This window comes from Mesoplodon mirus (assembly GCF_964341445.2).
Source record: "Mesoplodon mirus genome assembly, chromosome: 2".
Taxonomy (NCBI): Eukaryota; Metazoa; Chordata; class Mammalia; order Artiodactyla; family Ziphiidae; genus Mesoplodon; species Mesoplodon mirus.
In genome coordinates this window covers 56,169,900-56,190,084 of record NC_138977.1, presented here as the reverse complement: position 1 = coordinate 56,190,084, position 20,185 = coordinate 56,169,900, and the positions used below count along the sequence as shown (strand labels likewise).

Below are 20,185 nucleotides of genomic sequence, written 5' to 3'. Positions count from 1 at the left end.
GAACAATCTTCTTTCTTAGAATCACTGAGAGTGAGAGGAGTCTTAAAAGGACTGATTCTGGATAAAAGAGACACCATGAAAATATGTCCTCATTCATTCATTCATTCATCTATCCATCCATAGTCCATTCATAGAATCAACCAGTCAACTAAAAACAAAACAATTATCTGCCCTTATATCTAAAATAATAAATAGAGAAACTAAAGTAAAAGTAATACATTCTAATTCTTTTTTTCTTTTAGTTTCCATGAGTATAATAGGGAATATCAAGATATTTTCTAGGGGCAGATTCTTATGTTCTCTTAGCCTGCAAATATAGGAAACTTTGAAAGAAAATAGGTAACAGTTAAATGGAAAGATTTGTGCATTGATAGTAACACACATTCCTGTAGACTCTAAGTTTATTTTTAATAGGCTAAGTTATATATAGGATAGATGTGTTTCTTACTGTTTATCTCCGTGAACCTTCAGTAAATACTTGCTCGGTGATTATTGACTGTGAACAAGTTAATACAAATCTGTGGGCTTAGTGATTTGGGTAATAGTCTTCACAGCGGATGTGTTACTTTGGATATGTTATGAAATTCCACATATGGTCATTTGATATATGTATGTATTCTTATGCAAAAATCTCACTGCATCGACTTTTAAGATTAATGTTCATGTCTTAGAGAATGGCTTGCAATTTTTTTCTTATTTTGTCTTGCTCAAATATCAATGCCTTCTCAGCTTGGTCATTTTATAATAACTATGCCAATTTATATTAGTTTTTTTTTCTGTACAGGAAAATAAATTGCCCCGAACTTTCTTCTCCAAATCAAAACCCTCAAACAGTTCCCCAGACAAATAGAGACGTAGCACCTGTAGAGACATAGCACCTGTCTTCCAAATTCCTACCTGATTCCTCATCTGAGTTGTCATTAACAGTAGGCAAAATATGGGCTCCGGCTGTCCTAATGCTATGATTTCATGGAAGTCAAAGCACTTGCTTGCTGTAAGATATGTCTCACCAACTCAGCCATTCTTTTTCACTTAAGACTCCTGATCAAATGCAAAGTCACCTTGACTGGTTATTATTTCAGTCATGAACAAACTAGTGTAGATTAATTTGCCAGAGGACCTAAGCCCAGAAGCATGACCTCAGAGGACAGTTGGGGAATATCTTTTTTCTCTGTTGGTGGACTTGGCATCCTCGTCCTTTGAGGGCTACAACTGATAGCAGGAGGAGTTGCTTGAATACTAATCTCACGTACACTATGATTTTCATTAGTGCCTTCCTTTAGAAAGTATTTTTCTTTATTAATAACTGTCTTTTTGTTTTTGTGCACAGGCAGTCATGTCAGCTGAAACGCCAATCACACTGAATGTCAATCCTCAGGATCTGCAGGTCCAGACATTCACTGTACAGAAGCTGCTGGAGCCTCTTATAATCCAGGTATTAATACCATGGAAATTACAACATGTAGTAACTGTAAAAGAACTAAAAAACATAGGAAAAATAGATAATGAACTAAGGAAAGATTTGATTTTTGTAGAATGAATATGTTATCTAAAATTGTCCTTCAAAATGTTTTTAAAGTGTACAAAAGTATGTATTTAGTAATAGTAAAATTCTGAAAGTTCCTCCCCAGATTCTCTTTTAAAAGCAACAGAAGTAATAATACACGTATGCAATTTTCAAAGTAGCTTTATGTAAATTATCTTGTTTGATAATCATGAAAACTGAGTGAAGCAGGCAGCATGGTTAAAACCAACCTTGTTACATAGATGAAGAAACAGCCTAGAGAATTTCAGAGACTTGCCCCAAAGCACCTGGTGGCTCATTTGTCAAATAGGAAATTATTTTTGAAATAACAAAATGTATGAGAAAAGCAGATATTTAAGGCATTCTGTGATAAAGTCTTTCATAAAGTAAATAATTCCTTGATAATATGCATAATGATTCTCTGACTTATTTATTATGTAAGCCCAGATTTTATTCATTGGCTTTTCTTAAAGCAGAGCTTGAAGAAACTTATACTATAGTATAGATTTAAATTTCTTGTTTTTAACCCAAAATTTGTGAGGAAACCCCCCTTTAGGCCTACCTTACATCATACATCCTAAGACAAAGTGTCCCTTTTTCTAAGACCTTGAAGTACTCAAGGGTTTCTTAAGTGAGAATCAACAGTGACCTTACCTCTGATAATTTAAAAATCTGCTTGTCTTCTTTGTGAAGTGGATGGTGGGGAGGGGAGTAGCTCTGAGAATAGGCTTTGTACACTTTTTTACTTAGCACAGTCAATATCTCCTACTGGAAAGACAATTCAAAACAAGTGCCTCACTGATGATAGCTTAGTCATGAACTTTGGCATCTAAAAGGCACTAATATCTGGTATGAAATTGATATTAGATGATTCTGAGACTCCACTGAAGTCCCTATCTTAGCCACCCACAGAATGGTCTTATGTTAAAAAGAAACAAACAAACATGTTCATTGTTTTTCTAATAGAGTTCACTAAAAAAATTGGAAAAGAAAAACAAAACAAAACAAAAACCCAACGAAAAACCAGAAAATAAAAAATACAATTTTAACAGTAAGAGGTAAACATTAATATTGTGATGCATGTACTTCCAGTACAGTAAAATTATGGGTGATTTTTGTTATCTTCTTAGTACTTTATAATATTAAAGAATGTAGATATATCTTAAATATATAAAGCATATATATATATACAAGATGGAGATGGTACCGTATATATAGCTTTTATCTCATTCTTCTATTTAAAGTGATATTTTAATAATTTCTTCATTCTTTGTAAGCATGATTTAACAAAACTGCTGTTTAATTATCCTTTATATGGCTGCACCATAGTTTTTTAAAGTAGCCTCTCGTTTTTGGACATTTAGGTTGTTTCTGTTTTTTACCATTATAAATAATGCTCTTCTGAACATCTTTGTACATAAATTTTTGTCATCCGTTCAAATTGTTTCCTTAGAATTAGTTACTAAATGTAAAAGTAAGTGGCCAACATAAGAGAATTCTTATGCTTTTTCATATATATTACCAAGTTTTTTGGAGCAGGTTTTTTGTTTGTTTGTTTGTTTGTTTGTTTTGCGGTACGCGGGCCTCTCACTGTTGTGGCCTCTCCCGTTGCGGAGCACAGGCTCCGGACGCGCAGGCTCAGCGGCCATGGCTCACGGGCCCAGCCGCGCTGCGGCACGTGGGATCCTCCCAGACCGGGGCACGAACCCGTGTCCCCTGCATCGGCAGGCGGACTCTCAACCACTGCGCCACCAGGGAGGCCCATGTTTGTTTGTTTTAATTAAATTTTTTTCTTATTACTCATCCATTTTATACACATCCGTGTATACATGTCAATCCCAATCTCCCAATTCATCAACCACAAGCCCCCACCCCTTGCCGCTATCCCCCCTTGGTGTCCATGTGTTTTTTCTCTATGTCCGTGTCTCAATTTCTGCTCTGCAAACTGGTGCATCTGTACCGGTTCCACATATATGCGTCAATATACGGTATTTGTTTTTGTCTTTCTGACTTACTTCACTCTGTATGACAGTCTCTAGATGCATCCACGTCTCTACAAATGAACCAATTTTGTTCCTTTTTATGGCTGAGTAATATTCCATTGTATATATGTACCACATCTGCTTTATCCATTCGTCTGTCGATGGGCATTTAGTTTGCTTCCATGTTCTGGCTATTGTAAATAGTGCTGCAATGAACATTGCAGTACATGACTCTTTTTGAATTATGGTTTTCTCAGGGTATATGCCCAGTAGTGGGATTGCTGGATCATATGGTAATTCTATTTGTAGTTATTTAAGGAGCCTCCATACCATTCTCCATAGTGGCTGTATCAATTTACATTCCCACCAACAGTGCAAGAGGGTTCGCTTTTCTCCACACCCTCTCCAGCATTTGTTGTTTGTAGATTTTCTGATGATGCCCATTCTAACTGGTGTGAAGTGATACCTCACTGTAGTTTTGACTTGCATTTCTCTAATAATTAGTGATGTTGAGCAGCTTTTCACGTGCTTCTTGGCCATCTGTATGTCTTCTTTGAAGAAATGTCTATTTAGGTCTTCTGCCCATTTTTGGATTGGGTTGTTTGTTTTTTTAATATTGAGCTGCATGAGCTGTTTATATATTTTGGAGATTAGTCCTTTGTCTGATGATTCATTTGCAAATATTTTCTCCCATTCTGAGGGTTGTCTTTTCATCTTGTTTATGGTTTTCTTCGCTGTGCAAAAGCTTTGAAGTTTCATTAGGTATCATTTGCTTATTTTTGTTTTTATTTCTATTATTCTAGGAGGTGGATCAAAAAAGATCTTGCTGTGATTTATGTCAGAGTGTTCTGCCTACGTTTTTCTCTAAGAGTTTTATAGTGTCCAGTCTTACATTTAGGTCTCTAATCCATTTTGAGTTTATTTTTGTGTATGGTGTTAGGGAGTGTTCTAATTTCATTCTTTGACATGTAGCTGTCCAGTTTTCCCAGCACCACTTATTTAAGAGACTGTCTTTTCTCCTTTGTATATCCTTGCCTCCTTTGTCATAGATTAGTTGACCATAGGTGCGTGGGTTTATCTCTGGGCTTTCTATCTTGTTCCATTGATCTATATTTCTGTTTTTGTGCCAGTACCATATTTTCTTGATTACTGTAGCTTTGTAGTATAGTCTGAAGTCAGGGAGTCTGATTCCTCCAGTGTTGTTTTTTTCCCTCCAGACTGCTTTGACTATTTGGGGTCTTTTGTGTCTCCATACAAATTTTAAGATTTTTTGTTCTAGTTCCATAAAAAGTGCCATTGGTAATTTGATAGGTATTGCATTGAATCTGTAGATTGCTTTGGGTAGTATAGTCATTTTTGCAATATTGATTCTTCCAATCCAAGAATATGGTATATCTCTCCATCTGTTGGTATCATCTTTAATTTCTTTCATCAGTGTCTTATAGTTTTCTGCATGTGGGTGTTTTGTCTCCCTAGGTAGGTTAATTTCTAGGTATTTTATTCTTTCTGTTGCAGTGGTAAATGGCAGTGTTTCCTTAATTTCTCTTTCAGATTTTTCATCATCAGTCTATAGGAATGCAAGATATTTCTGTGCATTAATTTTGTATCCTGCAACTTTACCAAATTCATTGATTAGCTCTAGTGGTTTTCTGGTAGCATCTTTAGGATTCTCTATGTATAGTATCATGTCATCTGCAAACAGTGATAGTTTTACTTCTTCTTTTCCAATTTGTATTCCTTTTATTTCTTTTTCTTCTCTGATTGCCATGGCTAGGACTTCCAAAACTATGTTGAATAACAGTGGTGCGAGTGGACATCCTTGTCTTGTTCCTGATCTCAGAGGAAATGCTTTCAGTTTTTCACCATTGAGAATGATGTTTGCTGTGGGTTTGTCGTATATGGCCTTTATTATGTTGAAGTAGGTTCCCTCTCTGCCCATTTTCTGGAGAGTTTTTGTCATAAATGGGTGTTGAATTTTGTCAAAAGCTTTTTCTGCATCTATTGAGAAGATCATATGGTTTTTATTCTTCAATTTGTTAATATGGTGTATCACATTGATTGATTTGCATATATTGAAAAATCCTTGCATCTCTGGGATAAATCCCACCTGATCATGGTGTATGATCCTTTTAATGTGTTGTTGGATTCTGTTTGCTAGTATTTTGTTGAGTATTTTTGCACCTATATTCATCAGTGATATTGGTCTGTAATTTTCTTTTTTTGTAGTATCTTTGTCTGGTTTTGGTATCAGGGTGATGGTGGCCTCATAGAATGAGTTTGCAATCCTTCCTCTGCAATTTTTTGGAAGAGTTTGGAGAAGGTATTAAACGAGTTCTCACAATTTGTTTCAGATTTTGTTCCAGTTCAATTACTGGGGGTGGGGTGGGGAAATGACCTTCATTTTGGAGATGGTTGGTAAAGGCAAGTACATTAATGCCACTGCATAACCCTTATTTGTACTATAACTATGGAACATTAGAGCTGGACTTAAGACTTGTTAATCACAAAGGCTGCTGACATATTTCTTAGGAACAGAGAAAGTATCATTATGGAGAAACTACTTTTTATATTCTAAATGAAATCAATAGATGTTTTGCTTTATTCAAGTACCTTGATATAGCAGTCAATAGAGAGTGTTCTCGGTAAGTTCACATTAAAGAGTATGCTGTCCACAATATATGTGTATTTTTCTGGCATGTTTAAAAACTATTTAATCTATAAACATTTATTGAATCCACCTAGAAAATTAGAGGGTGAAAATTACCTGAAGGGTGAAGATAACCTTGATTAGAAGAAATTTAACTCTTTTGAAAAGTGTGATTATGCTAATTTTTGAGGGCTTTTAATGTGATGCCTGGATTCAGACTTTTCATGATATGCAAGTAAATGAGTCAAGGGAAGGGAAATTAGTACTTATTGTATGCCAGATAGTTCTCAGTTACATGAAAGTGTAATTGCTAATTTTATCTTCAAGGAAGTTTGGTATAGTACTTCACCAATATCTCAGAAGAAAAGTTTCTAGATCTTAGTAATACTCAAGTAAAATGAAATTAAAAATGTTAATAATTTATAGGATATTTACTATGTTCAAGAACTATCTCATAAAGGAGACTTTTTGTACATCAAAATTATTTGCATACACTCTTTTTTTTTTTACAGTGAAAACATTTATTTTTTACAAGTTATCTTTATTATAGGTCAACATTCAGACATAAGAGACCATCACCATGGGAAACCACCGTGACCCTCCAGCCCAGCCCCAGGTGTGTGCGTGGGCTCAGGGCAGAGGCCGGTCCCAGCAGCAGGACACAGCAGCACACGGACGATCGCGGTCCACGCGCCTGCATTTAGCTTCTAACCACGACGCATACATGTTTCAGTGTAAACTGCGCCCCTCGCCCACCCTGAAACACCCTTATTTCCAGGGAGACAAAATCACCAAAAGCTGCTGTCCACAGGACGCCAGGCCCAGCCGCTTCCTCCCCCGGGGACCCTCCAGGGTGGATCTGGGGTCAGAACAGAGACCCCTTTGAATGTGGCTTTATCACTGATTGTATCTGATGCTTAGAAAATTGGTTTTAATGTTTCAGGGGAGGGAGGGGTTTCCAGCCGCTCACCTCTGGGTCAGGTGAGCCCCCAGGTATGGGTGTGACCTTGGCAGCCCTGCACCCTACCCTGGAGGAGCCGACACTGGCAGCACTCGGGCGCCCGGCCTGCCGTCCACACTGATTCCAGGGACACAACAGGGCCGGTGTTTCCTTCTGTGCACCTGGCAAAGGAGCTCGCCCAGACTCCCTGCTCCTGCCCCGACTCGTCAAGAAACCAGAGGCTGTTTTGGAGCCGCTTTTATTGTACTGTCGCTTTGCCCTGGATGGCGGCACTCACGCCGCTGGGTGATATATACATATACACATATGTACACACACTGCCCACACCTACAGCAGAGACGACGCCAACCGTGCTTGAAAGGACAGTAAAAATGTAGCTTTTGCCAATTCCACAGGAGAAGGAGTCACAACCAAAATAGCAGAACAGGTGAGTCCTGTGTTACATGGGCTCACAGCTCAGAACGCTGGGAAAGGAATGAGATCAGTCACTTTTTCACGCCCTTCACCACCACCACCACCCCCGCGCTGTCCCCCTGGCGGGGTGTGCTGAGAGCCAGGGAAGAACGGACGGGGCCCCTGGGCTTTGCCCCCGCAGAGCCTGGCCCCTCCAGGGAGAGCCCACGAGCCGGTGCCCGCCCCCCTCACAGGTGGTCTCACACCAGGTGCCACGGAGGCTGCCCGTCTCCCCAGTGGGCACTGCACAAGCTCCCCTGGAACAGACAGCCCGAGGATAGAATACGCCAGATGGTCCCGGCAGGGCCCCTCCCTGAGCAGGAGCCCTGTGGACACAGCACGCCTAAGGGGCGCCGGCGGTGCTGGCTGCTCAACTCGTCAGAGAAGTAGGAAAGCTCACGCACGAGCAGTAACGTCTACAGCAGTTTGAAAACAGAAAAACGCCCAGAAAAGACAAGAGACCACATCACCAAGCAAAAACAGAAATCTACGCGCCGGCAGCTCCCATCTGCACCCTGCATCCTCTCCCACGCTCCCTGCAGGCCACAGGCGGGCAGTGCTGCCAGAGCCTCAGGGCACCCAGCACTGGCCTCGGCGGCCCTGGAGCGAGGGCCGAGGTGCTCCTGTTCCCACCACAGCAGGCAGAGGGTTGTCTCCTCCGAGCACATGAACAGGGGGCCCTCCAGACACAACACCCTGCTCACCAGGGAAGCAGATGGGCCACACAAGGAAAAGGGAAATGCAACCAGGGACCTAGGTCTTCAGTCAGCGGGAGGGCCTGAAAGCACAGACAGGGAAGACTTTGAAAGGGCTTCTGCCTCCAAATCAACGAAGTGGACATGCTTCGGGGTCAGGGTCAGGGTCAGGGTCAGGTGAGGGGGGCGTGGTCCAGACCCCGCGCCCGGCCCCTGGGGTACCCGGCCCTCGCAGAGTCATCAGCATCGCCTTGAGGATTGTTGTCATCACCGTCACGACTTATTTAGTTTTTACAAATTCTACAGGAGACCGGGTTCAACAAACTTCCGGACCTGCCCCTCTGGCCTCCAGGGGAGCGTCACGTTTCTAGCAGAGGATCAGTAAGATTCGGGAACCAAAAGACACTCAGCAGGGATTCGCCCCAACCTGTGTGATGGGCCTCGGAGTTTTCTGCCCATGGAGCAATGACACAGTCGCTGTGGAGGGGCGGCTGCCTGCCTGAAGTCCAACCTCTGAACTTCGTGCTTGGCCACTCTAGGGAAAAACGACTCATTTCCTAAGTTATTTCCAGAAACGTCAGGAAGGCCGACTGGGGCCTGCTCTCAGGCTGACTTCTTGCTGGCCTGGAACTGGCACCTAAGACTGTCCTGGCGTCTGGCCTCCTCCCTGCTCCACGGGGTCCAACAGCGCATTTCCTGTCCTCCTGAGAGGCCGGGTCTCAGCAGGCGGCTCCTCACCTGACACCAGCGCACACCTCCCCTCTTCCCGAACATCTTCAAGGGCAAAACCCCAAACAAAACGGAACCCACAGGTGCCCACGGGCCTGGTGCCTGCAGAGCCAGCCGCTCACCCTACACGGCACTGTGAGGGCAGCGGCAAGCCGGGGCCTGGGCGGCGGTGGGCTGGGGTGGTGGAAATCAGTGGCTTGGGAAGGTGTCCTGGTGTGTCTGGCCTCCTTGCGTGCAGCCCCCTGCCCACGGCCTTCCCTACTGGACACTCCGGAGGAGCCCAGCAGTCGCGAGGTGCATGAGGGGAAACCAGACCCACTTGGGCCACGCAGGTCCCGGGGCAGGTGCTGGTCTGGCACGGGGCCAGCACAGCCACGTCTCCAAGTCCTCAGAGCAGGGGCCACCCACAGGTCTGGACGCAGACAAGACAGACTGGCTCCCAACAGCCCACAGACGGTGCACGGACAGAGGTGAGCGGGGCTTCCGTGGTCTGGCTGCGGGCTAACGAGCCCGAGGGCACCAGGGCCACTTGGGGACCCAACCATCTGTCCAGAGTGTGCCTTTGGTCCAGCTGGTCCTTTCTCTGTGAACCCGACGTCTCCAGCTCTGCCCAAACCATCAACGACGGCCAAAGGGAGCAGTCGGAGGAGAGCGGGTGGGTGAGAGCTCTGGGAGGCACAGAGGGGAGGGCTGTGCAGCCCACTCGCCACCGGCAGCCTGGCCTCTCAGCCCCTCTGACCACCACTGATTGGGCCACTGCTGCCATCTGTGGTTCTTAGAGGTTCAAAAAGCATTACCAAGAGGCCAGGTGGGCCTGAAGGAATGTGGAGGACGATGCAGGGAAGGGGAGAATGGGGGCTGCGGGAGGGGCCCCTTCCATCCATCTCGTGGCCTGGGGACGTGTGGGAACGTCCCCCGCCCGGGAGGGAGCATACTCGAAGCACAGGGGCCTCAGGTCAGACGTGGGAAACAACTGCCACAGGCTAAGCAGACGGGGTGAACGGGTCCCGCACAGACTGTCCTTGGTACGAATGCCACAGAAACGCCCCGGAGCTGGGAGAGTGGGCCCAGCTCCTTCCTGGCAGGTGAGTCCAGAGGCCCTGCCTGTGGCCACATGGTTGGCAGGCACGGGGCAGGGAGCAGACCGCACGGCTCCAGCCAGGCAGCACCTGCCTCAGGCCCCTATGGGCATGGGGAACGGAGTGCTGTCCCGCCCGAGCCCGCCTGACCGCGAGGGACCACACGGGCCGTCCAACCGCTGCGTCCACCTGCCCGAGAGCCCTGAGGCGGCCCCACATCCGGGGAATGCGGCCTGGCCGCAACACGCTCACAACACAGACAGACATGGAACGTAACCCCGCACATGCTATTAAAAAAGGAAACAACAGAAGAAGAAGACCGTGGCTAAACTGCTTTAAACACTGCATGCTACGCACTTCGTGTGTCAGGGATCGGCGGGTGGGCGGGCACAGAGGCGGGCTGGCGCTGCCCTCCCGGGGCCAGGGCGGCTCCCGCCCCACCTCTGGGACTACAGTCCATGATTCTAAGGTCGAGTGGCTGGGTGCTGACTGACCCTCGAATCACAGCTTCTCCTGAATTTAGTTGAACCCATCGGTGTGATAGCTGGGGTGGGGGTCGGCTGTGAGCTGGGTGGTCTCCGTGGCGGATGCCGGCTGGACGACGATTGGCGTGTCTGCAGCCTCTCCGGCGTCCACGTTCACACCTCAACCGTCCCGCCGCCACCACAAACACTCCCGCACAGTGTCAGTGCCCTCCCCTCTCGTCGGACTGCAGCTGCGCTTCCAGGTCCTCGGGGGACACGTAGAACTTGGTCTCCTCGCCCTCAGGCGCCTTGGGCTTGCACTTCCCGCAGCAGCAGTTGAAGCAGCAGCAGAGGCAGCAGCAGCAGTAGCAGCAGGTGAAGAGCCCGCAGAACACAAACAGGGCCTTGGCCCACCAGCTGGAGAGCACGAAGTAGGTGTTCACGTTCTCCTCCCCAAACTGCTCAGCCACGTAGAGCCCCAGCGAGCCGTACTTGTCGTAGATGTTTCTTTTCGTGGAGTCCGTCACGATGGCGTGGGCGTTGTTGATCTCCTTAAACTTGTCTGCGGCCTCTGGGTTATCTGGGTTCTTGTCAGGGTGATATTTCAAGGCCAGCTTCTGGTAGGACTTAATGTCATCCGAGGTTGCGTTCTTGTCCAGCCCCAGAACGTGGTACAGGGACTCCCCAGAGGTAGAGAGTGAGCGCTGTCTCTGGTCTGCCATGGCAGGCTAGTCTGTCCGCCTGCCCGCCCGCCCGCCGGCTCCGCTCCTCCCTGCGCGGCGCTGCTGGGCAGTCGGCCGACGCGCTCCTCAGCCGGGGCTGCGCCTCGGAACCCGGCGGCGGTGGCAGCGGAGACGGCGGTTGGGGCAGCGGCAGAGGGCGCGGGAGCAGCACCGGCAGAGGCGACGGGGGCCTGCATAACTCTTGATTTTTATAATGGGTTTCTCCTTATAAAAAACACTACTTTTCAAAGTTATTAATTTAAAATAACTAACCTTTTTGGATTTGTTGCATAACCTTCTTGTATCTGTCACTTTGATCATGTATTACCTATTAATACAAGTAAAAAATTCCATTAAATTATATTACAGGTTTTTTTCCTAGAATAGCATCATACTAAATATCATACTAAATATCTCATCATATTCCTTTTTTTCAGAGAGTGTTTAATTTGAAATAGTTACATGGTTTATTTCAAGCGTGTAATATAGTCTTCGATTATAGTGGAAAACATTCCAAAAGAAGTTAATGATCTTTAAGTTCATAATGCCACCAGATAATATTATCAGTTTAGTAACCCCATTAAAAATTTTTCACCTTTCATCATTATTTATCTTCATGTTATATTCCTTTGCTTTCAAGGTTCCACAGAAATTACTTACCATCTCTATATATAACTCAAAGTCAAAATTATGTTTTAATTTCTGGAGTAATTGGTCATAGATACTATTATATCACTCTGACTTCTAAATTCATTTATTCATAAATCTTTATTCTGCTCTTTTTATAGTTACCAGAGTCTTCCCCACCAAACTTGATTTATCTTTAATCTATTTTTTTTTTCTCTTGGGAACAGGTAAATCACTAGGTCATTTTGCAGGGATGTTCAGCCTTGGATATATTTCAGTCATTCACTTTCATTTTCTCTGTGTGATAACTTACACAGTTGCATCCTTCTGTAATAAATTCCTCCAATGGATCAGAAATAATTTTTTTCTCAGCAATTACATTTTTATGATTGCAACTGTAGGCATCTGTACTTTATCACTTTCAAGGTCCAAGTTTGGCAATGCAGTGCAGAAAGTCTGTTTATGCAGAATTGCAATGAAAAGAATTTACATCTCTATGTTGTATACTCTCTGAAGGAGATATAAACTGCTAAATCATGCTACAGTCATTACATAATGGAACTGTCTATAATCTTATTTGCCACAAAATATAATTTGCTATGTATCAGATTCATGTCAAATGTGAGCTAGAAGAATTAATTTAAAATACTTTAAAATAAGAACAGTAACAAGCGCCTTATAATGTTATCTCCTATGAGATAGAAGATCTTTTTGGGGGCAAAGGTTCAAATATATTTTCTGATGTAAATATATCCCATGTTTTCAAGTGGTGAATATAGAGTTAGATCAGTAGTAATAAACATTATTCCTCTGGCTCCCACCCCTAACTCTTATAGGACCTCTTAACCTTTTCAAGGTTTCCACTTCGATAGTGTTTCACATCTATTTCTGGGAGTCCCTTAGGAATGGTTTTTATATACTCTATAATACTCATTGGGTCAAGTTGAAGAATATCTGCTCAACTTTTTATCAGTCAGCATAAGCTAGGCTATGCTGTGATAAGACAACTCCCAAATCTCTGAGGCTTAACAAAAGTTCGTTTCCTGCTCAAGCTACATTTTTCCCCCCATTTCTTAAGGGATGCCTCCCCTTTATTTTATTTTATTTTTTAGCATCTTTATTGGAGTATAATTGCTTTACAATGGTGTGTTAGTTTCTGATGTATAACAAATTAAATCAGCTATATGTATATATATATATATCCCCATATCCCCTCCCTCTTGCACCTCCCTCCCACCCTCCCTATCCCACCGCTCTACGTGGTCACAAAGCACTGAGCTGATCTCCCTGTGCGATGCAACTGCTTCCCACTAGCTATCTGTTTTACATTTGGTAGTGTATATATGTCAATGCTACTTTCTCAGTTCCTCCCAGCTTACCCTTCCCCCTCCCCGTGTCCTCAAGTCCATTCTCTACGTCTTCATCTTTATTCCTGTCCTGCCTCTAGGTTTGTCAAAACCATTTTTCTTTTTTTAGATTCCATATATATGTGTTAGCATACAGTATTTGTTTTTCTCTTTCTGACTTACTTCACTCTGTATGAAAGACTCTAGGTCCATCCACCTCACTACAAATAATTCAGTTTCATTTCTTTTTATGGCTAATATTCCATTGTATATATGTGCCACATCTTCTTTATCCATTCATCTGTTGATGGACACTTAGGTTGCTTCCATGTCCCGGCTATTGTAAATAGAGCTGCAGTGAACGTTGTGGTACTTGTCTCTTTTTGAATTATGGTTTTTTCAGGGTATATGCCCAATAGTGGGATTGTCAAACTACATTTTTTTTTTTTTTGGCGGTATGCGGGCCTCTTACTGTTGTGACCTCTCCTGTTGCGGAGCACAGGCTCTGGACGCGCAGGCTCAGTGGCCATGGCTCACGGGCCCAGCCTCTCCATGACATGTGGGATCTTCCTGGACCAGGGCACAAACCCGTGTCCCCTGCATCGGCAGGCAGACTCTCAACCACTGCGCCACCAGGGAAGCCCCTACATTTTTAATGTGAGTTGGCTGGGGGTCTCTGCTTTAATACAGGCACTCAGGGACCCAGGCTAATGTAGATTCCATCTCAGTATTTATTTCCACTATGGTTACAACAGGGAAAGAGAACATTATTAATCTTGCAAGGGCTCCTAAAATGTCCACCTGGATATGACATATGTCAGTTCCACTCACATTGCTTTTGTCCGAGAAAGTTATGTGGTCAGTGGGGATGCTAGATGTGTGATCTTGCCCTGTGCCCAGGAGACTGGGAATATTTGTGAACAACCCTAAAAACTATTATCTTTCCATTGTCTCCTTTTTAAGGGTTCCTTGTTTGTTAACTCTGCATCTAATGGCTAGTCACCTTTCTACCCTGATCACAGCTGACTTTATCAGGATGGGCAACTGTCTTATTGACAATTATACGTTGACAAGAAGCCTGTGAGGCAATCTGTCATGAGAGCTCTGCCTCTGGGGGATGATGGTGAGTTGGTCCAATTGCCATCCTCTCTTTGGGGAATTGACTTTGGGGAGAGTTATGCAGTTACCTACCGTTAAACAGTTATATCATGTGCAAAGCTGAAAGACACAGAAAGAAACAGAGACATGGAGGAAATTTCTATCGGAGCAGTTTTCAAGTTTAGATCCACAAACTCCTGCTGTTGAGGGACAGTAAGATTACCTAGTTACCATGGTTTTAATTGGATCTTTCCAATCTCCACACCACAAACTAGTCTCAGAATAATATTCTAGCCTCTGTGGGGCCTCACAGTTTCCAGTTCCCTCGAGCATGGGCCATGTAGGCCCGATGCTTGTCTTCCTTATGTCATCTGATTCCCTGGCCTCCAATCTCCTCAGTGGCTGAAAGTTCAGAAGAAGTTCTGTTAGTAGCAGCAAGCCAGGGTTCTTATAATTGCCCTCACTTACTTATGCTAGAATAGAGATTTTCCTTCACAGCTTCTCTGCTGCTCTTCTCTTCATCTCCAATTTTTGGAGTCTCTGAGGTTTGACTCACCAATGCCCCCAAAGCAGACTGTCCACCATGTTTTTCCATTTTGGCCGGTTGCATCTTATTGATATGTGGAGGGTAACTGCCAATGATACCCATTTTAAGACTAGAAATGGACATGCCAAGGTCCCAATGCCTCTAAAGCTTTGAATCCTCAAGGTAGCAGGACTGGACTCCTTCATAAGAGGGGAGAATACCTCTCTTCCTAACTGTGCTTCACTCTGTCATATGGGTCCCAATGAATCATGTACCTAGAATCACATAAAGTTCCTTATGAGAACAACCCCTTTCAGCTTTTCCCCTAATCTCCTTCCTCTCCTTGTCCAAGTGTCTGGATGGAAACTGTTAATCCTTACTCCTCTCAGCACCATGTTCTTCTTTTGTCCCTGACTCCTATGCAGAACCTCTCTGCTATACTGCACTCTCAGCATAATTTCTTTCTCCTCTTTTTTAGCCAAGGTAAAAAAAAAAAAATAGATGCCTCGATGCCCAAAGGGTTCATTTCTACAGAGAGATCTGATTGACTTCCAGGTAGCAGGGAGAGGACCTGCTTTGGCTTCTTAGCCTCCTAGAATATAATTTCCTTTGTTTCTTTCAGAAAATAATTCAAGTTTCATTTGTTTGTGGTTGATTTCTATCATTCTTATAGGTCATTTTGAATGAGCATGATGCCATTTACTTATATTTCTTTGGTTTTGGTTTTGTTGGTTTTATCTCCAAGCTTCTTTTTTTCATCCTTGCTGTTTTTTCTATCAATAGAATTTATGTCCGAATTAATCTTGAAGCTTCCAAGAAAATCTCAAAGACAAGTCTGCACACATATAGTGTTCTTGTAGATTATAATCAAATATCGGAGTTTTGACTATAATCTTAACAAGTAACCTTGAAAGTTAGTAAAGTAAATGTCTTTTAACTACTTATATGTCCAAGGCTTAATAAGTATAAATATGTTATTTTTACAGTAGGATGAAGAAATAAACTTAATTCTGCCTCTCTAATGTTTTACAGTTTAAGGTGATTCAGTATAGTTGATTCTAATAAAGTGAATTCTTCAATTTCTGCATTCCTTTACTGCTAGAAAACTGCTCCCGTGGGAACGTTGTTAAGCTATAGTATTCCTTGAGAAACAAATAGTTGAGAAAAAGGAAGCCACTTCTTAAATTAAAATAAAGATAAGAAAATCTGGTAGCTATTTGATTAAAATAGCACAAGTCCCTTGGGAGTGTGTATGGTGAACATACAAGGGATACCCCCACCACCAGAACATGGTAGCTTTGAACTTAGTTGTGGGCAGATGTCAGTCTCGGAACATGCTTCACCTCTTCTCAGCTTGCTTCCTAGGCCTTTTATTCTATCAGACTCTGATTCTTTTTTTACTTACTCCAATGTTGTTGCCCCCTTGTTCTGGGTTCTCTGATCACCTCTGATCCACTTCACTTCTGTGAATACTTTTTTTTCAACATTTTCCTTCACAGATTCAGATTGATCCCACAGATATCCACTTCTAGGTTAGCTATGGAATTAGATCTTTCATTTATTAACTGATTCTGCAGGCAGCTGGTGGTATAGACTGATAAGCCCAGATCCACTTGCCATTTTAGTGGAAAATGCTAGATTGATGGGAGCAATTGTGGTTCATCTGGCTGAAAGGATAGAAGAGTCCATATCCCCCCAGATGTGGATATTTTCACTGCCTGTGGTTGATTCTACCCTTCACAGAATCCCGTGGTCTATTTTAGAACACTCAGCTTGTCCCAGGAGATATTGCTGCAGCTTGACAACTCCATGACTCTAGACCAGGGGTTGGCAAACTTCTTCTGTGTCCAGGTCCAGTTAGTAAATAGTTTCAGCTTTGACAGCTGTATGGTTAGGCCATTCAAGATGGCTGTTCTCTTGCTCTCTGTAGATCCCCCCTGTTCAATCAGTCCCTGCTTCACTCACATGACTATCCAGTCCTCTTAATTATAGGTCTTAATTAGTCCTTGTTAACTGAGAATCCCACCTAACATCAGTTCCCCCCTATAAATAGTAGCCTCCTTCTCCCCTTAGTAGTGAAGACTGCTGCCATGTCCTGCCCACTGTCTGCTGTAAATGGTGGGGTGTCGCTCCAGGACTCTTTGTGTAAGATCCCTCTGACCAATAAACCATTGATGTCTCTGTCACTGTCTATGGGCTCTTTCTTTAGCCTTGAGGCTGGGCAACTACAAGGCTTGCAGGCCTGTGGGGTCAGCACAACAACAGCCATAGGATGTCTGTTGTAACTATTGGGTTGGCCAAAAAGTGCCTTCGGTTTTTAAGTAAAAAGACACATTTTTCACTTTCACCAAGAACTTTACTGAACAACGTATTCACCCTTTTGTTCCACTACCTTATGCCATTTTTTAGGCAACTTCATAATTCCATCTTCCCCAAAACTTATCTTTTTGAGCAAAGAACTGTTCCAGGTGCCTTTTATAGCCGTCCAGGGAATAGAAATTTTTTCCATTAAGAGAATTTTGTAAAGACCGAAATAAATGGAAATCCAAAGGTGCCATGTCTGGTGAATACGGTGGATGAATCAGAACTTCCCAGTCAAGCTGTGACAGATTTTGTGTGGCCATCAAAGAAACATGCAGTCTTGCGTTATCCTGATGGAAGATTATGTGTTTTCTGTTGACTAATTCCAGACGCTTTTCGTGGAGTACTACTTTCAGTTGGTCTACTTGGGAGCAGTACTTGTTGGAATTAATTGTTTGGTTTTCCAGAAGGAGCTCATAATAGAGGACTCCTTTCCAATCCCACCATATACACAACATCACCTTCTTAGGATGAAGACCGGCCTTTGGTGTGGTTGGTGGTGGTTCATTTCGCTTGACTCATGATCTCTTCCATTCCACATTATTGTACAGTATCCACTTTTCATCATCCGTCACAATTTGTTTTAAAAATGGAACGTTTTCATTATGTTTGTAGAGAATCGCATAAGGAAATATGGTCAAGAAGGTTTTTTTGCTTAACTTATGTGGAACCCAAACATCAAAGCAATGAACATAACCAAGCCGGTGCAAATGATTTTCACTGCTTGTTTTGGATATTTTGAGTATGTCGGCTATTTCCCACGTGGTATAACGTTGATTGTTCTCAATTAATGTCTCGATTTGATCTCTGTCAACTGGTCTACCCGACCATGGAACATCTTCCAGTGAAAAATCTCCATCACAAAACTTCGCAAACCACTTTTGACATGTTTGATCATTCACAGCACCTTCTCCATACACTGCATAAATCTTTTTTTTTTGCGTTTCAGTTGCGTTTTTACCTTTCTTGAAATAATAAAGCATAACATGCTGAAAATGTTGCCTTTTTTCTTCTATCTTCAGTATCAAAATGGCTACACAATAATTCACCAATTTTTTTTTTTTTTTTTTTTTTTTTTTTGCTGTATGCGGGCCTCTCACTGTTGTGGCCTCTCCCGTTGCGGAGCACAGGCTCCGAACGCACAGGCTCAGCGGCCATGGCTCATGGGCCCAGGTGCTCCGCGGCATGTGGGATCTTCCCGGACCGGGGCACGAACCCGTGTCCCCTGCATTGGCAGGCGGACTCTCAACCACTGTGCCACCAGGGAAGCCTAATTCACCAATTTTGATAAGTCTTTTTTTATATTCATGCTGATACGACAGCTGTCATATACAATCTAACAAAATCGTTTTGAATGAAGTTAAAGACAACTAAGTGCTACTAGAGCCGTCTTACGGAAAAAAACCGAACGAACCTCTTGGCCAACCCGATACTTTGCTGTTGTAGTTTGAAAGAAGCCATAGACAATATGTAAACATATGGATGTGGCTGCGTTCCAATAAAACTTTAATTACAGAAACAGGCAAGTGGCAAGATTTGGCTCTTGGTACTTAATTTGCAGATCCCTGCTCCAGACTGACCATTTTCTCCTGGAGATACTCTGTACTTAACACTGGTTAAGGAGGGGTAAGAAATGGGCACTTTCCCACACACAGTTGAGAGGCCTTGTGAGATAAATTGTGGTTTGTGGCTAAGCCCTGTGAGAGACACAGAAGCCTCATTTGGGGGAAGAGTGCTAACTAGGCAACTCAGAAAATTCCTCTTACTGTTGAGATCCTGTTTGCCCAATGTTTTTTAACCCTGGCTGCACATTAAATTCACCTGGGGGAGCTTTTAAAAATCCCAGTGCCCAAGCTACACAGGAAACCAATTAAATGAGAATCTTTGGGAGTAGGACTAGGCAGTAATTTTAAAAGCTCCCAGATGATTACAATGTGAGAACTGCTGTGCTGGCAATTATATCAGCCAGCGGTGATCATGGTTCTGCCTCTTGGAGCCAGGCTTGCCCCAGAATGGTGACCCTTCTTTGTCTTTTTAATGGGGTTTGGTGGTGTCCGTCTTGAATAAATTTCCAAGGAATTCCCCGGGGGGTGGTGGGTAACCTTCATCAGCTCTGTTTGTAATATGCTCAGTTAGTTCTTCTGGGTCCGAGCAGGGCTATTAGGAGCAGCTCTAGGAAAACTACTGCAGCTGAGAGGTCTTGGAGCTACGTTTTGCAGCTGTCTTTTATCCAGCAATCTACCAATAGATAGCATTATGGATTCACGTATGAATTAGTTTATGGTGGACACTAGGATTTTGAGTACCCATGGCATGCTTTGTTTTGGTGGTCTCAGCTTGAGGTGGAGGAAGTGGAAATGAGGAAAGAGATTCATAATGCACAAGTCTGAAATTACTATGTGGTGTTACATCACATGAAGAAGTTTACACTTACAATTATCTGTACCAGTGCTTCTCAACCTTAGCTGCAAAAGGGCATCACTTGAGGAAGTTATAAACATCCTGATACCCCCTAGGCTACAGCTAAGGCCAATCAAATCAGAATCTCTGGAGTAGGACACTATTAACAGTATTTTTGAAAACCTCCCAGGTGATTCTATTGACAGTCACTAGAGTAGGACCTTGCTGCCACCAAAGTTTTGTCCATGGACTGCCACCATCAGGCTCATGTGGGAACTCCTAAAAAGGCAGAACCCTGCCCCAGATCCACTGAATCAAAATCTATGGTGTAGTAAGATCCCAGGTGATTTGTATCACTTTGAAGTTTGAGAAGCTGGTGTAGGAGACTGTAAATCTCAACTTTTAAACTGCAACCTTGGGTAGCCAGGGTTGAAAACCACTGCCCTATATCTCTAGCTACGTGCTGAGTGGTGCTTAAGTGGTGAAGTCACCAGGAGTTTCCAAACTGATACTGATATCATTGCTCTGCAACTGAGTCCTTGAAGGGGATTCTCAAGAGTGATTGTCTTG

The 20,185-nt window shown here is 43.5% G+C and overlaps 2 protein-coding genes across 2 annotated transcripts in view; one reads left to right on the top strand and one right to left on the bottom strand.

Moving 5' to 3' along the window:
* CTNNA3 (catenin alpha 3) overlaps positions 1 to 20,185 on the top strand; it is a 1,654,963-nt gene that overhangs the window by 45,361 nt on the left and 1,589,417 nt on the right. Inside the window, exon 2 of the mRNA XM_082639545.1 lies at positions 1,331 to 1,435. Coding sequence (XP_082495671.1) covers positions 1,337 to 1,435 — 99 coding nt within the window. The 5' untranslated portion in view covers positions 1,331 to 1,336. The remainder of the gene's footprint in view (positions 1 to 1,330; positions 1,436 to 20,185) is intronic.
* Positions 8,101 to 11,417, bottom strand: LOC309814149 (dnaJ homolog subfamily C member 5-like). Its single transcript, XM_082639613.1, has 2 exons — positions 10,768 to 11,417; positions 8,101 to 10,694 (listed from the first exon to the last, which is right to left on the bottom strand). Exons 1-2 carry the CDS (start codon positions 11,255 to 11,257, stop codon positions 10,591 to 10,593), a joined length of 594 nt encoding a protein of 197 aa, XP_082495739.1. The 5' UTR covers positions 11,258 to 11,417; the 3' UTR covers positions 8,101 to 10,590.

Excerpts from the sequence above, each read along its gene's own strand:
- LOC309814149 (XM_082639613.1), bottom strand. The coding sequence starts at position 11,257 with ATGGCAGACCAGAGACAGCGCTCACTCTCTACCTCTGGGGAGTCCCTG. Across the intron at positions 10,695-10,767 it reads GCTGCAGTCCGACGAGAGGG|AGGCTGCAGACACGCCAATC; the intron begins GAGGGCACTGAC and ends TGGACGCCGGAG.